The 22,893-nt window shown below is 45.7% G+C and overlaps 1 protein-coding gene across 11 annotated transcripts in view; it reads right to left on the bottom strand.

The window, feature by feature from the left end:
- Positions 1 to 22,893, bottom strand: part of TTLL5 (tubulin tyrosine ligase like 5) — a 252,493-nt gene that overhangs the window by 14,099 nt on the left and 215,501 nt on the right. For 8 of the 11 annotated variants that reach the window (XM_053927529.1, XM_053927528.1, XM_053927532.1 and 5 more), the window contains one exon: positions 22,083 to 22,205. The exons of 2 other annotated variants lie outside the window; for them this stretch is intronic. In XM_053927529.1, the coding sequence (XP_053783504.1) occupies positions 22,084 to 22,205 (122 nt within the window). In that variant the 3' untranslated portion in view covers position 22,083. Of the gene's footprint in view, positions 1 to 4,474; positions 4,576 to 22,082; positions 22,206 to 22,893 lie in introns of all 11 variants that reach the window. One more of the 11 variants, XR_008427229.2, reaches the window with a different exon arrangement.

The raw sequence follows: 22,893 nt of genomic DNA, 5'->3' as shown, positions 1-22,893 counted from the left end.
CCTCGGCGCCGTTTAACAGGCCAGAAAGAAGGCTGTTGGTAAAAAGAAGCTGGGCCTTGGTTAGGAACACTGACAGCTTTGCCACAGGGACTCTGAAGGTTAGACACGAGACAATCAAGTTGACAATGTTACTAATTTTAGAGGCGAAAGCTATTGGAGACTCAGTGTACTTACTGAGGAATCAGATGTCAGCTTGCTATCATCACAAAGCAGATGTCCTTGGGATCCTTTGAACTAGAGTTTGGGTTCAACCATGGCCCACCCTTCCCTTGTAGAGCTCTTCCTATTAGTTCTCAAAGGCTCCGACTATGTCTGTTCCTTTCAACTTGTCTCCCAAACTGCCCCGCGTAGCCCACTGATAGTTTCTGTTACCCTTCACTGCGTTTTCTGAAACGCACCGTGCCTCTGGGCGCTGTGGCCCACGGCAGGCCCGTCTCAAAGCTGTTGCCCCGTGTCCCTCTTTCCGTCTACTCACAGTAAAGACCGACTGGAGCAGTTTCTCCACCTCGTATGGCCTATGCTCCATCAGCTTTTACCTGCCATAGTTTATTCCTATGAAAGCTGAGAGTTTCGTCTCGCTTTCCATACATAAATTTACCTCACAGTTTCACTATGCTTTTTTCTTCCTTTTTTTACTCCCCTCCTCTTTGTCACCCCTCCCCTCGTAGTGCGCGCGCCCGGTGGAGAATCACTGTGGTAGGCATGGATGGCCAGGAGTCATTGTGCTGTATCTCTAGTCCATAAAACGCTCTTTTCCGCGCCCAGAAAACCTTGTCCTAAATGGCAAAATTTTCTGTCTTCCGGATCATAATGATCTCGGCTTCACAGAATGGTACTAAGGGTATCAGTCAGAGTGCCTGTGCATTTGATGAGGTTGAATCCACTTTACTAAGCCCAAACCGCCAATGTGTGCATCACTTAACCTTTTATTTTTATTTTATTAAAAACAAAACTAAACTAGTGCAGAAGGCAGCCTTTAAGACGGCCTTTGGTGATTCCTGCCTCCTGTTATCCATGCCCTTATGTAATTTCCTCCTGTCGTGTATGGACTGGACTTACTGACTCACTTTTAATGAAGAGAATGCAGCGAAACTTATGGGATGTCACTTTCAAGATGAAGTTATAAAAAGACTGCGGCCCCTGCCTCAGTGTTCTCTCACTCTGCCCCGCACCGCTGGCCCGGGGGGCAGCTGCCCGGCTGGGAGGCAGCCGCAGCAGTGTGCCAGGGCTGTCATAACGAAGTACCTTGGGCTGGGCGGCTTAAAGTGGGAACGTATTTTCTCACGGTTCCAGAGACTAGATGTGCCAGATGAAGGGGCCAGCAGGTTTGGCTCCTTTGGCGGTCTCTCTCCTTGGCTTGCAACGGCCACCTCCTCCGTGTGCCCTCACAGCGACTTTCCTCTGTGTAAGGCGTCGCTGGTGTCACCCTGCATGCCCAGGTTGCCTCTTCTCACGAGAACACCAGCCATATTCAATGAGGGCCCACCCCAACAGCTTCCTTTTGACTAAATCCCTTCTTTAAAGGCCCTGTCTCCAAATACAGCCATATTCTGAGGTTAAGACTTCAACAAATAAACGGGGAGGCAGGCACAGTTTGGTCCCTACGGCAGCCCTTTGGAGGGGCCCGAATGGAACAAGGCTTGTCAGCATCATGTGAGCGAGCCTGGAGGCAGATCCTCCGGTTGTGCCTCCACTTGAGGTCACGCTCTCAGCGGACAGCTTGTCTACAACCTCCCGAGAGGCCCGGAGCCAGCGGAGCGCGAACGCCTCCCCCACAGAGGCTGTGATAACAAATGTTTGCTGTTTTCAGGCATTGTGGCTATCTGAGCTTTGTTAATTGGGGTTAAGGTCAAATTTTTCTTTGTTCCAAACCTTACTGCAAGTGAATCAGTGTACTTTTCTGCCAGAAAAGAAAAAAAGAAGAAGTCTTTGATGACTGATGATTATGTGGGTTCAGGGAGTCACCTGATGATAAAACACCATCAACAACATTTTCAGTTGCCACATCTCGACTGGATTTCACAGCGACCCCAGGAAGAAGACACAGCAGCTCTTCTGATTCAGTTGCCAAGCAAAGCGCCCGACACAGAGCAGGTGTTCAAAAAATATTTCTAAATGAATGTATTTCCATTTTATAGATGACAAAACTGAGCCTAGAGAAGCTAAGAAACTTGTTCAAGATCACAGAGGTACCAAGTGGCAGGTATGACACAGAGAATCCAATTCCAGGATTTTTTCCTACTGTACTATGTTATCTTATATATTCGCTATTTGCATTTTCTTCCTTAAAGTTATGAGTAATAATATGTTTAAAAAATAATGAGATTTTCAGTTAACTGACACTTTATTTTACTTTTTCCCCCTATGGGGGCTGTGTTGGGATGAATGGAAAATAGAGATAAGCAAACGACCACATTCTGAAAACAGTCAATAAAGTAGGAGCACATACACCCTAGTTTGCTATGGAGTCAGTTTTATATAGGAGATTGGCACTTAAATCTTACCTTCCTAACAGTCAGTGAGCAGTGGGTTTAACACCTTTAGCTTATTAAAGATGTGCACTCTATGGCCTGCTTGGCCCCCCGCCCCCATGTAGGCTTCTGGGTGAATGAAGACACACAGCCCCTGAACACTAGGAAAAGGTGCCTGCAAAAATGGCCTGGCGCTTCTGTGTGCCCTGGACGTCTAAGGCACAGAAAGTACAGAAACAGTTACGAAAATACCCACAATTTACAGGACAGGAACACTGCATAGCTGATTCTAGCACTATCTAGAGACTTCCTTGGTTTATGTCAAATCTTATAAAAGCAGCAATATGTATTCATCTTTTACCTCACATTCACCTGCTGAGTGCCCACTCTGTGCCCAGCACTACGAAAAGCATTGGCGACACAGAGGCGAGTGACATAATTCCTAATCCCTCTGGGAGTTCATAATCTACAAACCAACAAGTAAAATAAAATAATATATTTTAGCAAATAGTATGTTTAGCAAATTTTAGCCAAATAATAATATTTAGCAAATAGGAAGGCAAAGGGGGCCACAGAAGTTGATGGTAAGAGATGGAAGTGGAAGAGATGACAAGACCCAGGGTGGGAGAAGCATGGGCAGGAGTTAGCCAAGGTGAGATGGGATTCCTAGGAAGAGGAAACAGCCCGTGCGACAGCACAGAAATTTAATGTAGTGTGGCATGCGGTTCAGAATGGCTGGAATTTAAAGGGATGTGTTGGGGGAGTGGTGGAAAATATGGGGAGAGAAGAGAGCAGACCATGAAGGGCTTTGGTTACCCAGTTTAGGAGTCTGCACCTTTAAAGGGAGCTTTTGACAACTTTCTATTGGGGAAGCATCGTAATTATTTTTGTTTTTCAAAGATCACTTTACAATCAGCATGGAGGAAAAAAGCTGTTGAAACTGGGGGCAAAGAGATTATATGGAAGACACTATAATATTTCAAACAAAAAGCAATATGTATCTGAATTAAGGCACTGAAAATAAACGAGATTGACATGAGATCTGAGAGGTATTTAGAGGGAAAAACCAATTGGAAATGTGGGGTGAGGGGACCAGCTAGAATGATTCTTAGGTTTCTGGCTTCACCTTGGACAGAGGTGAATAGGGACGGGCCCCACGAAGAGTGTGTCCGAGAGGATGAGCCAAGTGCTGGGCATGCTGGGTTTGAGAGGGCTGTGGGACGTTCAGGAGAGGTCTAGGGGTGGCTGGGATACACAGCCCCAGAGAAGTCTGGCCTGCAGAAGGGCCGCCATGTGCACGTGTCACCTAGCATGTGGCAGCCCCAGGATCAAACTGCCCACGACTGACTGACCGATCTGTGGAGCCGTCTGCAACAGCCCCGACTGCAGCCACAGGTCTGGGACTGTCCAAGGTGGAGGGCAGCCAGGGAAGGTGGCCAAAGATCAGATTCTACAGAATGAAGATTCACAAGTCCGCGGAGGAAAACTGGGAAGGAGCCACCAGAGAGGGGAGAAGGGGAAAGCCAACACTGCCCCAAATACTAAAGACCGAAACTTTAAGTGGATGACATTTCTCTAAACTGAGTGATTAAGTAAACCAGCCTTATTTATTCCTTACAAGATTGATTATGAGCCAGAGTTTTAAAGATGTTAGGATTGTCTGGCCAAGGTTATCTAAGAATTTAATTTTATCCTCAGTACTTATGCCAGGGGAATCGCTACTTTCTCCAGTACCGAAAGTGCCACCTTTGCCTGATCCTATTTTCATATTTTTGCCTCGCACACCTCCTCTTTGACCCCGACCCAGTTCTATGTTTTATTCGCAGCACTGCCTTGCAGTCCGTGGTCTCTGCATCTTCTCAGGAGATGAGTAATGAGTGGTACACACGAACGTTTCTCAAAGTATGAATTTGTAATCATTCTTTTCCTCACTGTAAAATCTGAACGTTTTCCTTGGATATATGTTTATTCTCTGAATGAAGGTTAGGGATCTTGGGATTTACTTGGTTCATTCCTTGCGTGCACCTAACGGTGTGCTGAGCCTCGTGATGTCTTCACAGAAGATGCCACCAAGTGCATGAGGCCCCGTGAGCACACTGACCATCTGCAAGGAGGAAGCAGAAAACAGAAGTTCCAGCACATTTTTTCAAAACTATCGTTACAAGCCTGTGTTGGTCTGAATGATTACTCCGGCTCTTACGTTTAGTTTTTAAAACGAGATGTCACCTTGCCACATATAAAGTTCTTTCTTTTTGCCCATGAACGTGGTGCTGTAAATTGAGGTTGGTGAAAACGGCATGAGACAGGACACAGGTTTGTGGCTTTGGGGAGCTGAGCTTCATGACTCACAGTGTAAAGGCGTTAATCAGCATTGCCGGGAACAGTTCCCGGTCAGATAAATCCGAGACACGCTGGGTCAGAGCAAGTTCCTCTGCCGAAAGACCCCTCAGAGCCTTTGCTATGCTATACGCGACTCTTCAGGAAGTATCACAGAGTAAATGACATCTCCCAAACTCACTTGACTGCGAAGACTTGTATCTTACAGAACACACTGTGGGAACATCACCCCAATGTACAGATGGGCCCCTGAGCCCACAGAGGTTCGGTGAATCCCCCAGGGCGCACAGGTATTAGCGAAGCCAAGATGCGGGCCAGTCCCTGCAACCTTTAAACTGGGCCCTTTTCATCACGCCGCTCTGCTGGTGCGCTAGACTGTTCCTCCAAGCCTTTCCAGAAGGGCAGAGCACAAACGCGACACCGCCGACCCAGAGGTCCTGACTTCCAAGACTCAGAGATTCTCTTCTTCTGTAGCAATGACAAGATGATCTTTCTGGGAGCCTGTCAGCTGCTCAGCAGCCATGAAATCTGTGGTGGGGATGAGGAGGGGGCCCTGAAGGAGGAGCTCCCTGGGATGCTTTAGGATGCTTGAAAGAAAAATGGATTTATGCCGAGGATCACTCCTGGAACAAATGTGAAACCGAATACTCCGTATCACAATCCTGCCCCCACCCTTTCTGAAAGGGAAATGAAACAGCAGGATTAACCTGCTCTTCGTCAGGTCAGGCTTTGTTTCTTTCCAAAATCCCATGACGGGGCAGACTCCATTTCCTGCTACTCCCCTTCCTGCGGCCAGGAGGGGACAGCCCCAGAGGGGTGAAGAGGCTTTCCTTAGGCTCTGCAAGCGTGGGAGCCAGGAGTGTGGGTGAGGGGCCTGCAGGACAGTAAGGCCCCTTAAGGCCTAACCTGTGCTTTTACCTCCCAATTCCCAGCAGGATGTCTCCCTCCACAAGCCATTAGGAAGTTCTTTTGAAAATGTAATGAACATCGTAGGACACTGACAAACTCACCCATCTGGGGAGAGGGAGAAATTAGACTTAGTTTAATTCTAGGCTCTCTGAAAAGAGTACTTAAAGACTTCGAAGTGTCTCACTTTTTTGGGGGGGGTGGGCATAAAATCCTGGATTTGTGAAAGAGATGGATGAATGTTTAAATAAACTGTAGCATCTTGACCAGGTAATGACAGAGCAAAGCAGAAACAGTGTATAACATATATAATCATCCCAAAGCCAGCTGTTCCATGCCTTAAAGGGATTTAATAACTCAAGTGTCCACGCATGAACTCTTTCATGAGAGCCAAAAAGGACTAGAGGTTTCTCACTGTGCACACTTAGCAATGAAATACCGCTCTCCTTTAGGACCTGGGCAGCTCAACAGGGTGGGGGGAGTTGGGAGCGGGGGAGAGTCAGCAGCAGTTACAGCACCTTCTTTTAAGGCCAGGCTCCATGGGAAAGTGTAATTATCCAAGAGCAGATCTCTGATGCTCCTGGTAATGAACAAGAGCATCCTGGCAAGCCAGGGACAGGGTCACTTGAGGTGTCTCTAAGAGTCACCTTTCAAAGTCCAAACCACTTGTTCAATCGTATCACAAGTGGGCAGCAGGACAGTGCAAAGGGAGGGGTGCCTGCGGAGGCAGAACGACAGGGATTAACAATGGGAGAGGAGCAATTGGTGGCGCAGCCAGCCCCACTCGCAGCTGCTCTGTCTTGGATTTGGAGCACGAGGTGAAGCTTAAGGCTCTGAAACTATAGTCAGGGTCCTCCTTGCTCTGTGCTGACTGAAGCAACTGAAATACTCTGGAGCCCGACACCTTTCCAGACGGGGAGAAAAGCAAGCGAGGGCCAGGCCCCAGGACAGCTGCTTCCCCTAGGCACCCCACCTTACTTGGAAATGTAAAAACTAGAGGCAAAGTTGGGGCCCTGAGTTTCTCCGCCTAGGCCCTTACAGCCTACCTAGCACAAAGGAGGCACTCAGATACTGGCTGAATTAATGTACAGGAGGCACTAAATTAGTATTTATTAAAGAATTTGCCTTTCCAAGAAGTAAATATAATTCGACTGCACACTGAGGCTTTTTGTTTTATTTTTTACTTTTTTAAGATACCAACTAACGACTTCTCTGAGGTTTGAGACATACATATCACATACTAATATAGTTCACCTATGTTAAGTGTACAGCTCAGTGGTGTGTTCAGATTTGTGTTACCACCCCCAAAATCTAGTTCCGGAACATTTTCATTACCATCCCCCCAAAAAAAGAACCCCTGTGCCTGTTAGCAGTCACTCCCCGTTACCCCTTCTCCTGTGCTGGCGCCAGCCAGGACTGATCTGCTTTTTGTGCCCATGGATTTGCCCATTCTAGACATTCACATAAGTAGAGCCATATAGTATGTGGTCTTCTGTGACTGGCTTTAGCCAGCATTACATTTTCAAGCTTCATCCATACTGTAGCACGCATCAATACCTCATCATTTTTTATGGCTGAATAATACTCCCTTGTATGGGTACGTCGTATTTTGTTTATGTATTCATTATATATGATAGATATTTAGGTTATTTTCAGTTTGGCTATTGAGTAATGCTGCTATAAACATTCAGGTACGGCCTTTACATAGACATGTTCTGATTTTTCCTGAATGTGTATTTAGGAGTACAATTGCCGGGTCACGTGGTAACTCCACGTTGAACTGTTTAAAAACTGCCGAATCTTTTCCCAAATCGCTCGCACCATTTACAGTCCCACCAGCCACGCGCTGCAGATCCCACTTCTCCGCATCCTCGCCGACACTTGCTAGTGTGCGTCCTTGGATTACAGCTACTCAGCGGGTGTTACGTGGCATCTCACTGTTTTGTTTTGGTTTTGGTTTTTGGGTTTTTGCATTCCTCTGATGCCTAACGATACATTTTTCAGGCGCTCATTGGCCATTTGTATATCTTCTTTGGAGAAATAAGTATTCAAACTCTTTGCTCATTTGAAAATTGAAGTTTCTGTCTTTTTATTTTATTTTTCTTTTCAATAGGATTTTCTTTTTACTGTCGAGCTGTAAGAGATCTGTGTAAGTTCTGGGTATACGTGCCTTGCCAGGTATTTTTATGTTTTATAGATGTTTTCTTCCATTCCATGGACTGCCTTTTCACTTTCTTGATGGGCCCTTTGGAGCACATAATTCTTAAATTCTAATGAAGTCCACCCTATTTAATTTCTGTTGTTGCGTGTGCATTTTGGTGTCATATCTAACACACAAAGATTCACTCCTATGTTTTGCTTTAGGAATTTTATAGTTTAGGCCCTATGTTTAGAGATTTTATCAAGTTTGGGTTCATTTTTGTGTACAGCGTGAGGCAGGGGCGTCCAACTTCATTCTTCTGCGTGTGGACAACCAACTGTTCCAGCACAGCCGGTCTCGTCAACCACAAGTTGAAAAGACTATTCTTTCCTCCTGAGCAGTCTTGGCACCTCTGCTGAAAAGCAATTGGCCATACATGTATGGATTCATTTCTGGACTCTCAATTCGATTCACTGTTAGTTTTCAATGCTGTTTAAAATTCTCGGACTCACTACTACCAGGCTCCAGTTTTATTCTTTTTGGAGAATCTCAGCAAAGACCTGAGTACAAGGGAGCTTTTCTTTAAATGAAACAGGGGTTACTAATAGCCTCTCTCATTTTTAAAGCAGCTGTACCGTGAGCAAAATCTTAGGAAGACAATAGACGTGGACAGAATTGGTATTGTAATGAAATTAAACTTACAACGAAGTGCATCTGGATAATTTGAGCATACATAATCATACTGCTATAGGATAATGAAGAACAAACAGTAGTAACTCATTTAAATGAATGTGGTATAGCCTACATTAATATTATACTTAGAGCAAATTTACCATTTTAACTAATAAACACATTTAGAGGGTTCTTTTTTTCTCTGTGGCTCACTTTTTCTATCTTCCTCACCGGTAAGGACCTTTCTTCCTGGAAAATGGGGACTGCCATGTTTCTGAAACCTCCATCCAACAGGTCACCCACCCCCACATGGTAAGTGCCAGGTCTGGCAAACGAGGGGCGAGGAACGGCATTTCTATTGGCAGCAGTCAAGAAGCCAGTGGAGAGGGGCTGCAGCAAGGGGATGGACCCCATCCAATAGCGGGGAGAATTTGGAAAGAAAACGTGTTGTAACAGAAACTGATAGATGCTTCCCAATGTTATGTCCCCCTTCTTCCTTGAGGTGCGTGGAGAGGCATTGTGCCCAGCCAATGGACCGCCTTTCCAGACTTGTTTGTTGCTAGGGAGAAGTGGGCGTGGGATCCAGGGCAGGTCAATAATGAATTAGTTGGAACTGCCAGGCTTCCAAAAAAGCTTTTTTCAGACGTGGACAGATTTAGCAGGCATCTGTCTCTGCCCTTCCTCCCCAACCTCCTTCTTGACTGGAACAAGGACACAATGGCAGTAGGAGCTGGAGCCACCTTATGACCAAGAAGTTGAAAGCCAATGCTTTAGGGTCAGTAGAGCAGAAGAGAGGAGCCTGGCTCCTGTTCCTGAAGAGCTGCACCAGCCCGGGACTTCCTGCCTCCAAACTTCCAGATGTGTAAGAAAAATAAATCCTTTACTCATGTAAGCCACTGATTTTCTGAGTTTCTCTTACCTGCAGAGAATGTTCTCCTAGCCAACCCAGGCGCGATTCCCAAGCCCTCCTACCTCCCACCTTCAGCTCCCCCCTCCGAGGCAGAGGGCTTCGCCCCCACCTGAATCCCCACCTAAGTTCCCAGTGCATTTCCGAGGTGTGGGGAAGATGACCACTGCCCACCCCCATCCTCTCCCCAGGGGAACCAAGGCAAAAGGCCAACCTTGATCACCGTCCTCCCCGTTGTCAGGCCTAACTGCATCCCAAAGAGGGCAAGTTAAATGGCTGGATTAAAGGCAAGCCAGCCCCCCCTGCACATGCCCCCACAGCTTCAAGAAACCCCCGCAGCAGAGTGATCAGAGAAAACCACCAGACACTTCTGGGTATGAGAGGTAGGGGGGAGTCCGGGCAGGTGAGCCTGGTCACCAGCCACTCGGCTCCATTAAGGAAGCAGGGAAACACAGTCACCTTGAGGGGACAGGGGTTTTGGTATGAGGACACAGGCTAGCAGGTTCTGGAATGAAGCCACCTGGACTTGAATTTCAGCTCCACTACTGCTGTGTGGCTTGGATGAGTTACTTAACTTCTCTCAGCCTTAGTTGCCTCACATGCAAAACAGACAACAGAGCTGCTTGCTTTTGCAGGGTTAAAGAAGATAAAATGTGACAAAAAGACAATGCTTACTTAGCACAATGCTCTGTATGTAACAAGTGCTTGATAAAATGACTATTGTTGTTATTCTACAGTGGTTCAAGAGCAATGGTTTTGAAGTCAAATCTGGGTTCGAACCTGGCTTCACCACCCATTAGTTATGTGAACTTAGGCTGCTTCCTCGACTCTGCACCTTCATTTCTCTTCCCTAAGTGAGGGTGATAACTCACTCAATCACAAATTCCCATGGCAGGCCTGTTTTACACCAGGTTGCACGCTCACCCCTGGACATATGAAGGTGAATAACAGACACAGTCTCTGTCCTCCTGTAACTTCGGAGTCTTGTGAGGGAGACAGGCACTAATGGAAAATCACAGGCAACTGTAACAACTGCTACAAAGGAGAGGTGTACAGGTGTCAGCGAAAGGTGAACAAACCCTAATCGGAGAGGCCAGAGAAAGGAAAGGCACTGCAGGGCAGGGGAAGAGCATTCCAGAGGGAACAGCATCTGCAAAGGCTCTGGGAATGGATGCACCATGGGGAGTTCAGAGAAGGCCAGGCTGGTTAGTGTGGAGAGTGCATGGGGCGAAGGTGGTGGGAGGGTAAGAATGTAGTATAAGCAGGTGATATGACCTGTTGTCTAGTTTCACCTTCGTCTTAAGAACAATGGTAAGCTTTTGTGAAGGGCTTCAAGTGCTATGTGTATGTACATGTCAAATACAGTCAGTGTGCATTTTGAAAAGCTCACTCCACAATGATATAGAGAACAGAAAGAAGAAAGACCAGAGGTGGTAAGGGCTGATGCATTAAGAAGCTAGCATATGCCTGGCTGGCGTGGCTCAGTGATTGAGTGCCAGCCTGTGAACCAAAGGGTTACTGGTTCCATTCACAGTCAGGGCACATGCCTGGGTTGCGAGCCAGGTCCCCAGTAGGTGGCGCGTGAAAGGCAACCACACACTGATGTTTCTCTCCCTCTCTGTCTCCCTCCGTTCCCCTCTCTCTAAAAATAAATAAATAGAATGAGGGGAGGATGGCGACGACATAGGTGGGAGCGGAGTCCTCTTCCCCCTGCACACTGCTGAAACACCTAGCTGATCTACTGAGGAACAAAGCAGACAGCCAACAGTACCCCAGCATCTATGAAGATAGGTGACTACAAAGTATAGAGGACACTGAAAAAACAGATGGTAAGGGGATTGCTTCAGGACAAAAAGGTCCCTGGGACTAGCGTGGGGACCAGGGCGCCTGCCGGGCCTGCCGCAGGACTCCTGGGAGAGAGCCAGTTAATGGCTCCCTCCCCTGCCAAACAAGGTTTGAGCAGCACCAAGAGAGACCTGGTTGCTTGAAGTTGCAGGGAGTGGAATAAGGACGAAGTGGTAAGCCCACAGAGACCGTGGGCACCAGCTAGAGAGAGTTGAGAGTTGGGCCGTGTAGGGCCCTGACCCGGACAGTTCCCGGTCTAGCTGGAGAGGTGGGCTGAGTGAGAGGACAGACCCTTCCTTGTATGGAGTGGCAGGATTGAGTAGGAAGATTTTCTCAAAAAGAAAAAGTGAAAGAAAAAAAAAGAGATACTTGGAGGCAATTTTGGGAATTATCCTGCAGCAGCAGCTCCAGCCTCCTCTCCACCAGGCTGCGTGGTACTCCTGTGGGGATGTGGGGGGCATCCAGCCCAAATCCAAGGCACCGGGGAGAGTGCGCCCCTTGGAGGGACCTGAGACCACATCCAAGGTACTAGGGAGAGTACGCACCATGGAAGACCCCACATGCGCAACCATCACCAGGAGGAGGGCGCGTGCCCAATCCTGTGGGTCCGGGGGCTGCTGAAGAGCTGGGCTGGAGGCCGCCCAAGTGCTGGTGGGAATGGAGAAGAGCTAAACTAAGCCCCCTGAGTCTGCTGCAGCCAAAAAGACCAGCAAAACTGGCTTGGTCAGTTTGAAGCCAGCAGGAGGGTTTTTTTTTTAAGTAATTCTTTATTATTATTATTATTTTTTTTTTTCTTTTAACACCTTCTTCCTTTCTTGTTTTCTTTCTTTCTTGTTTTATTCCTTCTTTCTTTCCCTTTATATCTCTTCTTCCTTCCTTCTTCTTTTTTTTTAAAAATTCCCACAAGTGAGACAATAAATCCTGGAACTATGAAAAGACCAGAGTTGGACCCAAAGAGGGGGCATCCCAACGGCTGAGACAGTGAAACAAATTTCACTTTCCTACTCCAGAGAACTTGCAAGTTATTATATATTTGTATTATTGTTTTTTTCATTATTCTTACATCACTCATTTTATTAGTATTTTTGTATCTCTTCTTTCTGTTTAGTCTTCTTGGCTTGACTGGTCAATTTGCATTGTTTGACTGGTTTCCCCTTCTTCTCTCTTTCACAGTGTATTGTTAATTAACTGTCTTTCACTTCCCTTGTGTTCCATTAGCACACTACTCTAGGACCTATACCCCATTCTAGTTATCCAGATCACATAGTTGCTGTCATATGATTGTTGCTCCATCACTATTGTAAATAGTAGCTGTTCCATACATTTGTAAATACTACACAGAACCCCTCCCAGATCTCAGCCCACTTCACTGTGTCCTGAACTGTATTACTGGTGTGGTTAACTCTATTCTCTCACACATTACACCTACTTTCTACCCTTTACTCTCACTTTACCTCATAATCTGACCTCCCACAAGCTTACAGGTTTCTAGATCCAACTCACAATCCTTCCCCCACTCCCCACAATAAGAGTCTTATCTTCTTTCCACCCATTCTAAAAAGTGGCCAGTGGGTGAATTATCACAGTTAACACTATACATATCCAAAGGACCTCCTATCTCTTCTCTAAGGGCTGATACTTTAAATATCATAGAATACACTCCTGCTCTCTTAAACCATTTCATGTTCCCCCTCCAACCTATCACAAAAAAGAGCAGGTAGAAGCTGTGAACACCAGGACGAGGAAACCCACCAACAAAGGAACCACCAACAGATAAGAACAGAAGAAGGTGAAGGAGGGAGTGGAAGTCACACTAACTCAACCCAGGACCTATCTGGAAATACAACTAAATAGTGGAGAAATTACTTAGAACAAACAACTGAACAAGAGCAAGAGAAAAGCCTCAAAACCTTGTACACACAGAAGAACCAGCTCCAACACAACCTGCCCACACCTGCACAACAGAAGACAAGAGGTGGTGGACAGACTGACCCTCAGATAACCAGCTGGAGGGAAGGACCCACCAAAGAAAGACCCAACAACAACCAAAACCCAAAGACATACACAGAGCCAACATAAACCACAGCCCAAGATCAGTAAGATCGGGAGATCAAAGAGAATGTACCACTGAATCTCACGTATTCTACCACAGAAGTTTACACCATAAACCCAGGGGGTCAGAACAGAGCAACTTAAGAAGCAGAGGCTAACAGGAAGAGTCCCACAAACAATGGGAATAGAAAGAAACAATCCCCAAATTAAAGGAAAGGAGGAAGTCTCAGAATCAATGCTAAACGAAAAAGAGGCAAGTCAACTATCAGATATTGAGTTCAAAGCAATGGTTATCAGGAAGCTCAATGAGCTCACACAGAATTACCAAAACCTACAGGGAAACTACAATGAACTCACTGCAAACTGTATCAACATGAAAAAGGATATAGAAACTATCAACAAGGGCCAAGAGGAAATGAAGAATACAATTTCTGAACTGAAGAACACAGTAGAAGGAATCAAAAGCAGGCTTTATGAAGCCGAGGGTCGGATCAGTGAACCAGAGGACAAGGTAGAAAAAAACACCCAGAATGAGCAAGAAAAGGAAAAGAGGTTCAGAAAGAATGAAGAGGGGTAAAGGGAAATGCAGGACAACATGAAATGTAATAATGTCTGTGTAATAGGGATACCAGAAGGAGAAGAAGAAAAAGGGATAGAAAAACTATTTCAAAAAGTAATGATGGAAAATTTCCCTAATTTGATGAGAGAAAAAGCCACACAAATCCAGGAAACACAAAGAGTCCCAAACAAGAGGAACCCAAAGAGGCCCACTCCAAGACACATCATAATTAAAATGGCAAAATTCCAAGACAAAGAGAGAATCTTGAAGGCGGCAAGGGAGAAACAGGAAGTAACATACAAGGGAGCCCCGATAAGGTTAGCAACTGACTTCTCAATGGAAACACTCCAAGCCAGAAGAGAATGGCAAAAAAATATTCCAAGTAATGAGAACCAGAGGCTTGCAACCAAGACTACTTTACCCAGCAAGGCTCTCAATCAAGATAGAAGGCCAAATAAGGAGCTTCCCAGACAAAAGAAGTCTAAAAGAATACACCTCCAGCAAATCAGCTCTGCAAGAGATGCTAAATGGACTGCTTTAAGGAAAGGAAGGAAGAGAGAGAGAGAGAGAGAACAACACAGGTACGAAAAAATGGCAATGAATAAGTACCTATCAATAATAACCTTAAATGTAAATGGATTAAATGCTCCAATCAAAAGATATAGAATAGCTGAATGGATAAGAAAGCATGACCCACACATATGCTGCCTACAAGAGACCCATCTCAGGACAAAAGACCTACACAGACTGAAAGTGAAGGGCTGGAAACAAATTTTCCAAGCAAACGGACAGGAAAAAAACCAGGGGTAACAATACTCATATCAGACAAAATAGACTTCAAAAGAAGGGCCATAAAGAGAGACCCAGAAGGTCACTTCATAATACTCAAAGGAAGAATCCACCAAGAAGACATAAAAATTGTAAATCTATATGCACCCAACATAGGAGCGCCCAAATAGATAAAGAAAATCTTGGAGGACTTCAAGAAAGATATTGACAACAACACAATTATAGTAGGGGATTTTAACACCCCACTGTCAAAAAAGGACAGATCTTCCAAACAAAATATCAACAAAGATATTGTGGCATCGAACAATGCCCTAGATGAAATGGACTTAACTGATATATACAGAGCCTTTCATCCCAAAGAAGCAAAATACACATGCTTTTCAAATGCACATGGAACATTTTCAAAGACAAACCACATGATAGGACACAAAACAAGCCTCAACAAGTTCAAGAAAACTGGAATCATATCAAACATTTTCTCTGACCACAAGGGACTGAAACTAGAAACAAACCTCAAGGAAAAAACCCCAAAACACTAAAAAATATGGAGATTGAATAGCATGCTATTAAACAATGAATGGGTCAAGAATGAGATTAGGGAAGAAATCAAAAAGTTTCTGGAAACAAATGAAAATGAACTCATAACAATCCCAAACCTATGGGACACAGCAAAGGCAGTCCTGAGAGGGAAGTTCATAGCGATACAGGCCTACCTAAAAAGAATAGAAACATTTCAAACAAACAACCTAACCCTACACCTACAAGAACTTGAGGAACAACAACAAAGATAACCCAGAGCAAGTACAAGGAAAGAAATAACCAAGATCAGAGCAGAATTAAATGACAGAGACTAAAACCCCCCTTAACTTGCAGGAGACAAAACTTAGATAATAGGAAGGATTTGCTTATGTGGATAGGTGTTGGCAAGAGAATATAATTTACCATTCATCGTTCCATCAGAATTTCTCAAGTCCCTACTATGCTGGACACTGTGCTGGGCGCAGGGGTTTCAGAGGCACTTCAGTCTTCAGGGAACTACAGCCTAGTGAGGGCACAGCCAACTACTCTCTGAAGCAGGGGTGTCAAACTCATTTTCACTGGGGGCCTCGCAGTTGCCTTCAAAGGGCCAAATGTAATTTTAGGACTGTATACATGTAACTACTCCTTAACTAGGGGAAAGGAGCTCGGTGCTGCCGCCAGGTAGAAAGGTGCCAGGCTGGATAAAACAAGGTGGAGGGCGGGATTCAGCCTGCAGGCCTTGTGTTTGCCACCTGTGCTATAAAGACACTACAGTGTCGTAAACGCCAGAATAGATAAGTCAATCACAGTTCCACTGGAGCACAGTCAAAACATCTAAATTAGCTTGGGGGTAGGAATGGGGCGAGGAAAGAGAGGAGAAAAGGAGGACAAATGGCATTCGCCATATCGGGAAGGAAGGGAGCAAGAGGAGGCAGATGGTGCCCAGGCAGAGAAAATTACATGTACGTAAAGGAACAGAGAAGAAACGTGCCATCTGACAGGCTGGGAGTAGGGCTTGGCTTCCAGTTTTCACAAGAAATTACCTCTGCCGCCTGCTTTCCAAAGCATATAGATGCACCTTCAACCAGTAACATAAAAGACAAGGCATCTGGGTCCTCACCTAGGAGCACAACTAGCTCTGGTCAAGCAGTCAACTGGCAGAAGTTATACTTAGGATTGTCTAAGACGCATACAATTCACCCACTGCTCTATCAGGGGTGTCCAACTTGTGGCCCGCAGGCCGCATGCGGCCCAGGATGGCTATGAGTGTGGCCCAACACAAAATTGTAACTTTACTTAAAACCTTTTTTTTTGCTCATCAGTTCTTGTTAGTGTTTGTGTATGTAATGTGTGGCCCAAGACAGCTCTTCTTCCAGTGTGGCCCAGAGACGCCGAAAGGTCGGACACCCCCGTGGTCGTATGTTGCCCTCAGATTGCGTAGGCCCCCAGGACTCAGCCCCCATCAGTTCTGTCCCTCACAAAACCGTCTTCCCTGACTTGCGCTGTAACGATGTTTTGCCATTGCGCAAGTCATGCCGAGAAGTGGCCCTGTGAAACCCACCACTGCGTTAGCTCGTGGGCACTGATACTTCGTTCAGTGTCCTCCATATAAAGCACGTAAAATGCTTCTTATAAAGGAAGAGCTAGGACAAAACTTGTCTTCCAGATTATTTCTTTTTTGAAAATAAGAACTATATACTCTGATTTATCATGCTTTCTTTTTGTCCTGCCTATTAGGAGACTTACAACCAAATTTAAACTCAATTATAGTAATTTTATTTGGCCTTCTACTTCAAAAATTTGAAATATTTTAGTTTTGGCCCTGATTTTCTCTCTATATTTTATTATTTTATTGCACATGGCTCTATGTTTTAAGATTTTTGCGAGCTACAATCCCACCTGAAGAAAACCGCCAGAAATGCAGAAGCTGGCAGTCTAGAAACACGATCACGCCACACTGGTAGCAGGTTGGCATGTCCAGAAGAAAGGAGCCTCCCTTTAGCTTTGCACACCAGGGGCACTTCGTTAGATGGATGATTGCAAAGTATTCTGTCTTTTCAAAGCTGAATGCAAAAGAAGTGGAGACAGAAACAGTCACACAGAGAGAGGTCGAGTTATGAGTACGCAGAGCTGTTAACCCAGAGAACAACGGAAGCCGGCTGCTCAGGAGACCGCGCATAGCCTGGCCACAGGCAGGGAATAACAGACCTGCTGTTGGCCCCTGGAGCTGCCAATTATCCCAAGCAAGGCGGCAGGTTTTCCTGAGGTCTGGTTCTTGAGACTGGCCTTCCCTGTGTTTATGTGCGATGACTTTGTGAGCCGAGCTAACCTGAGGGCGTCCCTCTTGGTAACAAAGGCTATTTTGGGCAACTCAAATTCTCTGCATAAAAAGAGGAGGGTAAGTATATGTAACACATGCATAATGGTGATTTGTATTTGGGAATAGTAGGAAAGATGAATAAACATAAAACAGAAGGCCCGAGAGGAGTCATATTTCTAAAATAGAGTTGCGGTTTAAAAAATGTCATGTTCCCATATCTGATTAAAAACTATGAACAATTCATTACCTAATAAATTTTATAGCTCAGCCATAAGAAGGTAAAAAAACCTTTTGTTGAATTCCAAAATATCTTCATTTGGGCTTGTCACATGTCTTAATTTCTGTAGGGAGCACATTAGAAGTGAATGGAAGGGGGGAAAACCCCTCAAAGTCACCTTTCTGTCCAACAGGAATAAAAGCGAGTGCTTCCTCTACTAACAACAGACAAACAAATATCACCAGCATAGCAACTGCTAACCAGCTCTTCTTCACCTCATCATCCGACAACCAGGTCGGCTTTCCAGATCCTATCTCCGTTTTATACTGGGGATACCTGCTATGTGTTATTGATGGAGCCAAAGGGGCACCCCACATATCCAAGCTGTTCCTCTCTGTATCACATAGCTAGTTAACCTGGATTTAGGTTTCAAGAGAAGAGGGCTCCCTGATGCCTAGGGCAGCCTGAATGGAAATGCGTGCATGTCTGAAAAATGAGGACGAAGAAGTGTGACAGGCCGCTGTTTTACACCGACCAGTGATGCTCTTCGCTCTGGGAGCTTACGAGAACCTGAGCCTTTTTCTGTGTGATCATAATTAGAAAGAATGAAGGGCGAATATCAAAGCCAATCATGTCAACAGGGCAACGCACGTTAGGTCGCCTCTCTCCATGCCCTGCAGTTCCACACCCACGCTCTCTGGGTCCCAGCTCAAATTCCACAGATCAGGCAAGTGGAGTTGTAAGTATTTCCATGTGCAACACTTGCTTTTTCCAAAAGCAGGCATGGCTTAGCATGTCGCTTTCTTTCTTCAGAACTTTCAGGAGCAATTATGGCCTGAGGATGGAAGGACGGCAAAGTGAAGTTTGTGCCTGTAACAACTATCTCACTGAAATGTTAGCAGCACCTTGGGATGCAGAGCCACAGAGGACAGTGGGAACTTGTAGTGATGAGACTCACGGAGTAAGACAAGGCTATGCTGGTCGCTTGCCCAGTTCAGGACTACGAGAAAAAACAGGACCTTTCCCACCCAAAGCAAATGGAAATGACACAGGACAGGACACATCTGATACAAGCAGCAGTGGTAGGTACAACTCTAACAAGCTAGGCTGCCAGGAATCTTTTCCAGGAGGTGTGTGTGCTTCTGTAATAGAAAGGTAATTTGAGACAGGGGCATGGCACTTCCCTCGTCTCTGTAACAAAGCCGTAATTGTTAACAATTGAAGAATCATCACTCCTCTCTTGGGACTTTGCCAGCTCAGCAAGAGACAACCTCAATTTTCAGATGTTATCTTTCTCAGTAGTCCATTTCAGAAATAAAGTTCCCTGGTTTTCTTTAAGGCAAATGAACCCCCTTTGGGTGGGTTCTTAGAAGTACCCCCCTAAACCCCCCTTAACTGAAAGCCAGTAGTTTCCTCTCACACCCTCAACCAGGTTGTTCAGCTATGCTAGTGTTGTTTCTGAAGGCAGAAATAGTTACTAAATGAAGGAGCCCTCAGGACAGGAAAGCATGAAATTTCAATGGCTGGCAGCCAGGCGACTCTGCCATATAGAGGGATCCACAACCTTCTTGTGTGGCTGCAGCCAGGCTGAGGCTGGCAACACACACACTGGTAAAACATCACTGGTGTGACACAGCCTATAATGGAGGAAGCACTACGACCGGTTGTGTAGAACTGGGTGATACAGGCCTAACTGACTCCGATTTTTCCCTGCTTCCTTAGACTGCAAGTTAAAGCCATTCTTCCTATGGGTGTCTGTTCTGAGAGCTTACATGGTGGGTGCAGTATGGTGAAGTCGGTGTGGCCACAGGAGAGGAGAACGGGACTTGGCGGAGAGAATGATTTCCAGTGTGGTCAGGAGACAGAAGGCAGGGGACGGGGGAAGTCTAGGCCAGAGCCTTATTTGGGGTTTCCTTGGGAAAAGCGAGGCAGGATAGGGTAAACAGCCCAGGACTGGCTGGTTTGATTAACTCTGGAGGGCTCTGGGCTATAGGCCTCTGGGTCCTGGCCCTGGAGGGATTTAGGGCCAGGGAAATTTTGGCTTGCCTTGTGAGAGTTCTTAAGGAGGTGTTTGGGGATAGAAAGTTGTGAATTGGGTGGCTTGCTATGAAAGGCATGCTCCTGGGCAAGCTGTTATTGTCTTTAGAAATTGGCTAGCTAGCCCTGGGTGGGGCAGGCTCCCTGGGCCTGTAAGCCCCCCACTCCCACACGTGCCAAAGCATCAAAAATATAGACAGTGTAACTGGCTCTGTGATGCACAGATGCCAAACAGACAACACAGAATCTAAGGAGAACAAGAAGAATGTATGTATTGAAACGCGACACTGGCCGGGGGCAGATCATTAGGGGTCTTAGATAGGCTGTAGTCCCAGCGTCCTTCAGCGCAGCTCCCTTAGTTCTTAGATAGGGACACCTGATGCGTCCTCAGCCTTATGGAACGAGCTGTGAACACACTTGGAATCCTCTACTCTAACGGGACTGCCTCCCTAAACCCACATATAAAGACGTTTAAGACTTGGTACAGCTGCTCATTTCTAACTGTGGCGGAAGGGACCTCTGCAGTGGTCCCTGCTACAATGTGGTTCTGCCTACAGTGCACTCACATGCACTCAGGGGATGGGCTGTGGACTCTGGGGTTCCGCCTCCTCACTCTGTAAACCACCTCATTCCCCTGCTCAAGGACAGGCAGTGCACTGCCACTGCCATCTGCCAGGCTGGTGGGTCTGCCACTGGCGCCTCTCAGCAGCTGTGCCAGGCCATGGGAGGCTGGACTTTTGATGCCCTTGGGTCCAAGCTATCCTTTCAGTCCATACACACCTGGCATGTGGGCTCACCCCTTCGGCTAATTACAAAGTCCAGCACTACCCATCCCCAGCTTACATACACAGCTCAGGCTCAGTGGGGCTGTGCTTGCAACAGAGATTTAAGTGTTGAAGGGTAGGCTCTTTCCCCAGGCTTCTTTGCAGATGATCTGTTTGGCCGCGTAATGTTCTGAGCGGACTGTAAGGGATACTAATAAAACAGGTTCAAGGAAAGTGATATCACAGCTCTGGCAGGTCCAGGGCTCACAGTCCTGGAAATGGATGGACATTAGTTCTTCTTGGCAGGCCGCTGGTTTGGTTTGGAGCTTGATGTCACATTCATTCTTCTGGCTGCCAGTCTCCTGAAGGAAATACGGACCTTCTCACTTCAGCTTTTCTGTATTTTATTAATTTTATCATTACTGCATAGGCTGCTTACAATCAGAATTAAAGTACCATTAGCGAAGTATTACCAATAGAATTCTGGGTGTTTTCAGTTCCTCTGGTACATTTTGGTAAATGATCAAGTCATGGATTTGGGGATCCTTCCCTTCTTTCCTCTCATTCCTTCTGGGAAAGAGTTTTGATGGGCCGGGGAAAGATATTTGAAGCTTTCTGATCCAATGTAAATGAATCCTGTGGTGGGTAAATAATTTTCCTCCCTCTTTTGCTCTCTGGGGGTATTTTGATGAATAATACTTCTCAAATAAGTTTATGAATATTCCCCTAGAGGTAAGAAGAGTATTAAGCTCATAGCAGGTGTGCCACTAATGCTTTAGACTGTCGGGTAGAGCAAAGACGAAAGGAATCATCAAAACTTTGCGGTGTCACAGAATTTTCTGGAACACTTTGAAGGCCACAGCTGGGAACAGAATACTGAGGGCAGCGCTGGCGAAGCATGGCTACAGCCTTACAAGATCAAGTTAGGCCAACCCTTCGTGTAGAAGCTCTTTTCTGGATGGGCGGTAGAGTGGGGTTGAGAGTTTGTTTTGTTGCCAATTATGGCATATGTTTATCTGAAATAACTTAGAAAAAAAGCATAATTTATTGAGCTCATGAAAAGTTAAAAACTTAATTGTTAAAAAAAGTTGTTCCTTTTTGTCTCCCATTATCTGAAAGTCCAACTCACAACTACCCAACTCCAGTTTAAAAGCTTTCACTAATAAATAATCATGGGACTGAAATTTGACCTTCAAATATTACGCTTTTCAGTTTCTTCTGTAACATTTTCCCTGTAAGTCAGTTATGGCTTTAGTGTCTTTCTTGGATTGGCGCTGATGTCCCCATATTTTTAAACAAAAGCCTCAGTAACAGCAAGGAACTTTATTACTGCCACAGCGCCACCTACTGGCACGCCATTACAGAAGCAGGACAGTTAGAGCTTAACTTTGACCCACAGTTTTGGAGAGTCCTTCTGAGCTTGGTTTTTATAGAATCCCAATGTCCTTGTCATTTTGAGAAACTATCACTTCTCTTGAGAGCTACTGAGTCTCTTGCTGTAGCATGAAGTCAGCAAGTTAGAATAAAAAATATGCTCTTATTGTTACCTTAAAGTGGCCCTGACTTCACCGACTTTGATTTTCTCTGTCCTATAACTGTAGCAAGGGCTCCAGATTGTGTGGGCAAGGGTTTGGATCTGGCGAAAACAACTTGGGGAGCTTCCAAAGATCCTGAAAAATGTAAAAAACACCCCTACTTAACACTCTACTTGATCTTGGCTAAAAGGACTAGAGGTCAAAATTAAAGCTAGGTTTTAGGGTGTCATCGTTCTCCCAGAAGCTGCCACCTCACTTCCTACCAAACACAGAATCCGTGCTCTCTCTTTTGCTTCCCGACAGCGTAAGAGTGGGTAACCAACCCAAGTTCCTACCCCTCGAGCTCTGGGAAGAGAAGAACTTTTGGGGAGCGATAAAGGTTACTAGACACCAGGGAGAGCATCTCAAGGGCTTTCTTTATTTTCATTTTTAATCTACCCCAGAGACCCACTCGGGATCTCCAACAGCTATAGGATGCACGGTGAAAACAGCTCGTTCCACTGACAGCTGCCGGGCAAATACTTCCACTTGAAAATTAAAGTGATTTCTGGATCCTTAGGGTTTAAGCTCCACTGGGTTTACTTATACTAAAACCAGTTCCTTTCTCTTGCTGTGTCACCGAGCGACAATGAAGTGGGCAGGCAGAGTCACACGGATGTGCTGGGAGCGCAAAGCTACAGAGCCTTTTACCAGGGCCAGAAATCATACATTTAACAGGGACGCTTGGCTTCTCCCTTCTTGTAAATGGAATCCATTATGGGTTTTCAAAAAATAGTAAGGTTTCTTCCACCAACCATAGACCCTAAGAGCTTAAAACAAAAAG

This window comes from Desmodus rotundus, chromosome 7 (assembly GCF_022682495.2).
Source record: "Desmodus rotundus isolate HL8 chromosome 7, HLdesRot8A.1, whole genome shotgun sequence".
In the NCBI taxonomy this organism is placed as follows: Eukaryota; Metazoa; Chordata; class Mammalia; order Chiroptera; family Phyllostomidae; genus Desmodus; species Desmodus rotundus.
This window is presented reverse-complemented; position numbering and strand designations above follow the sequence as displayed.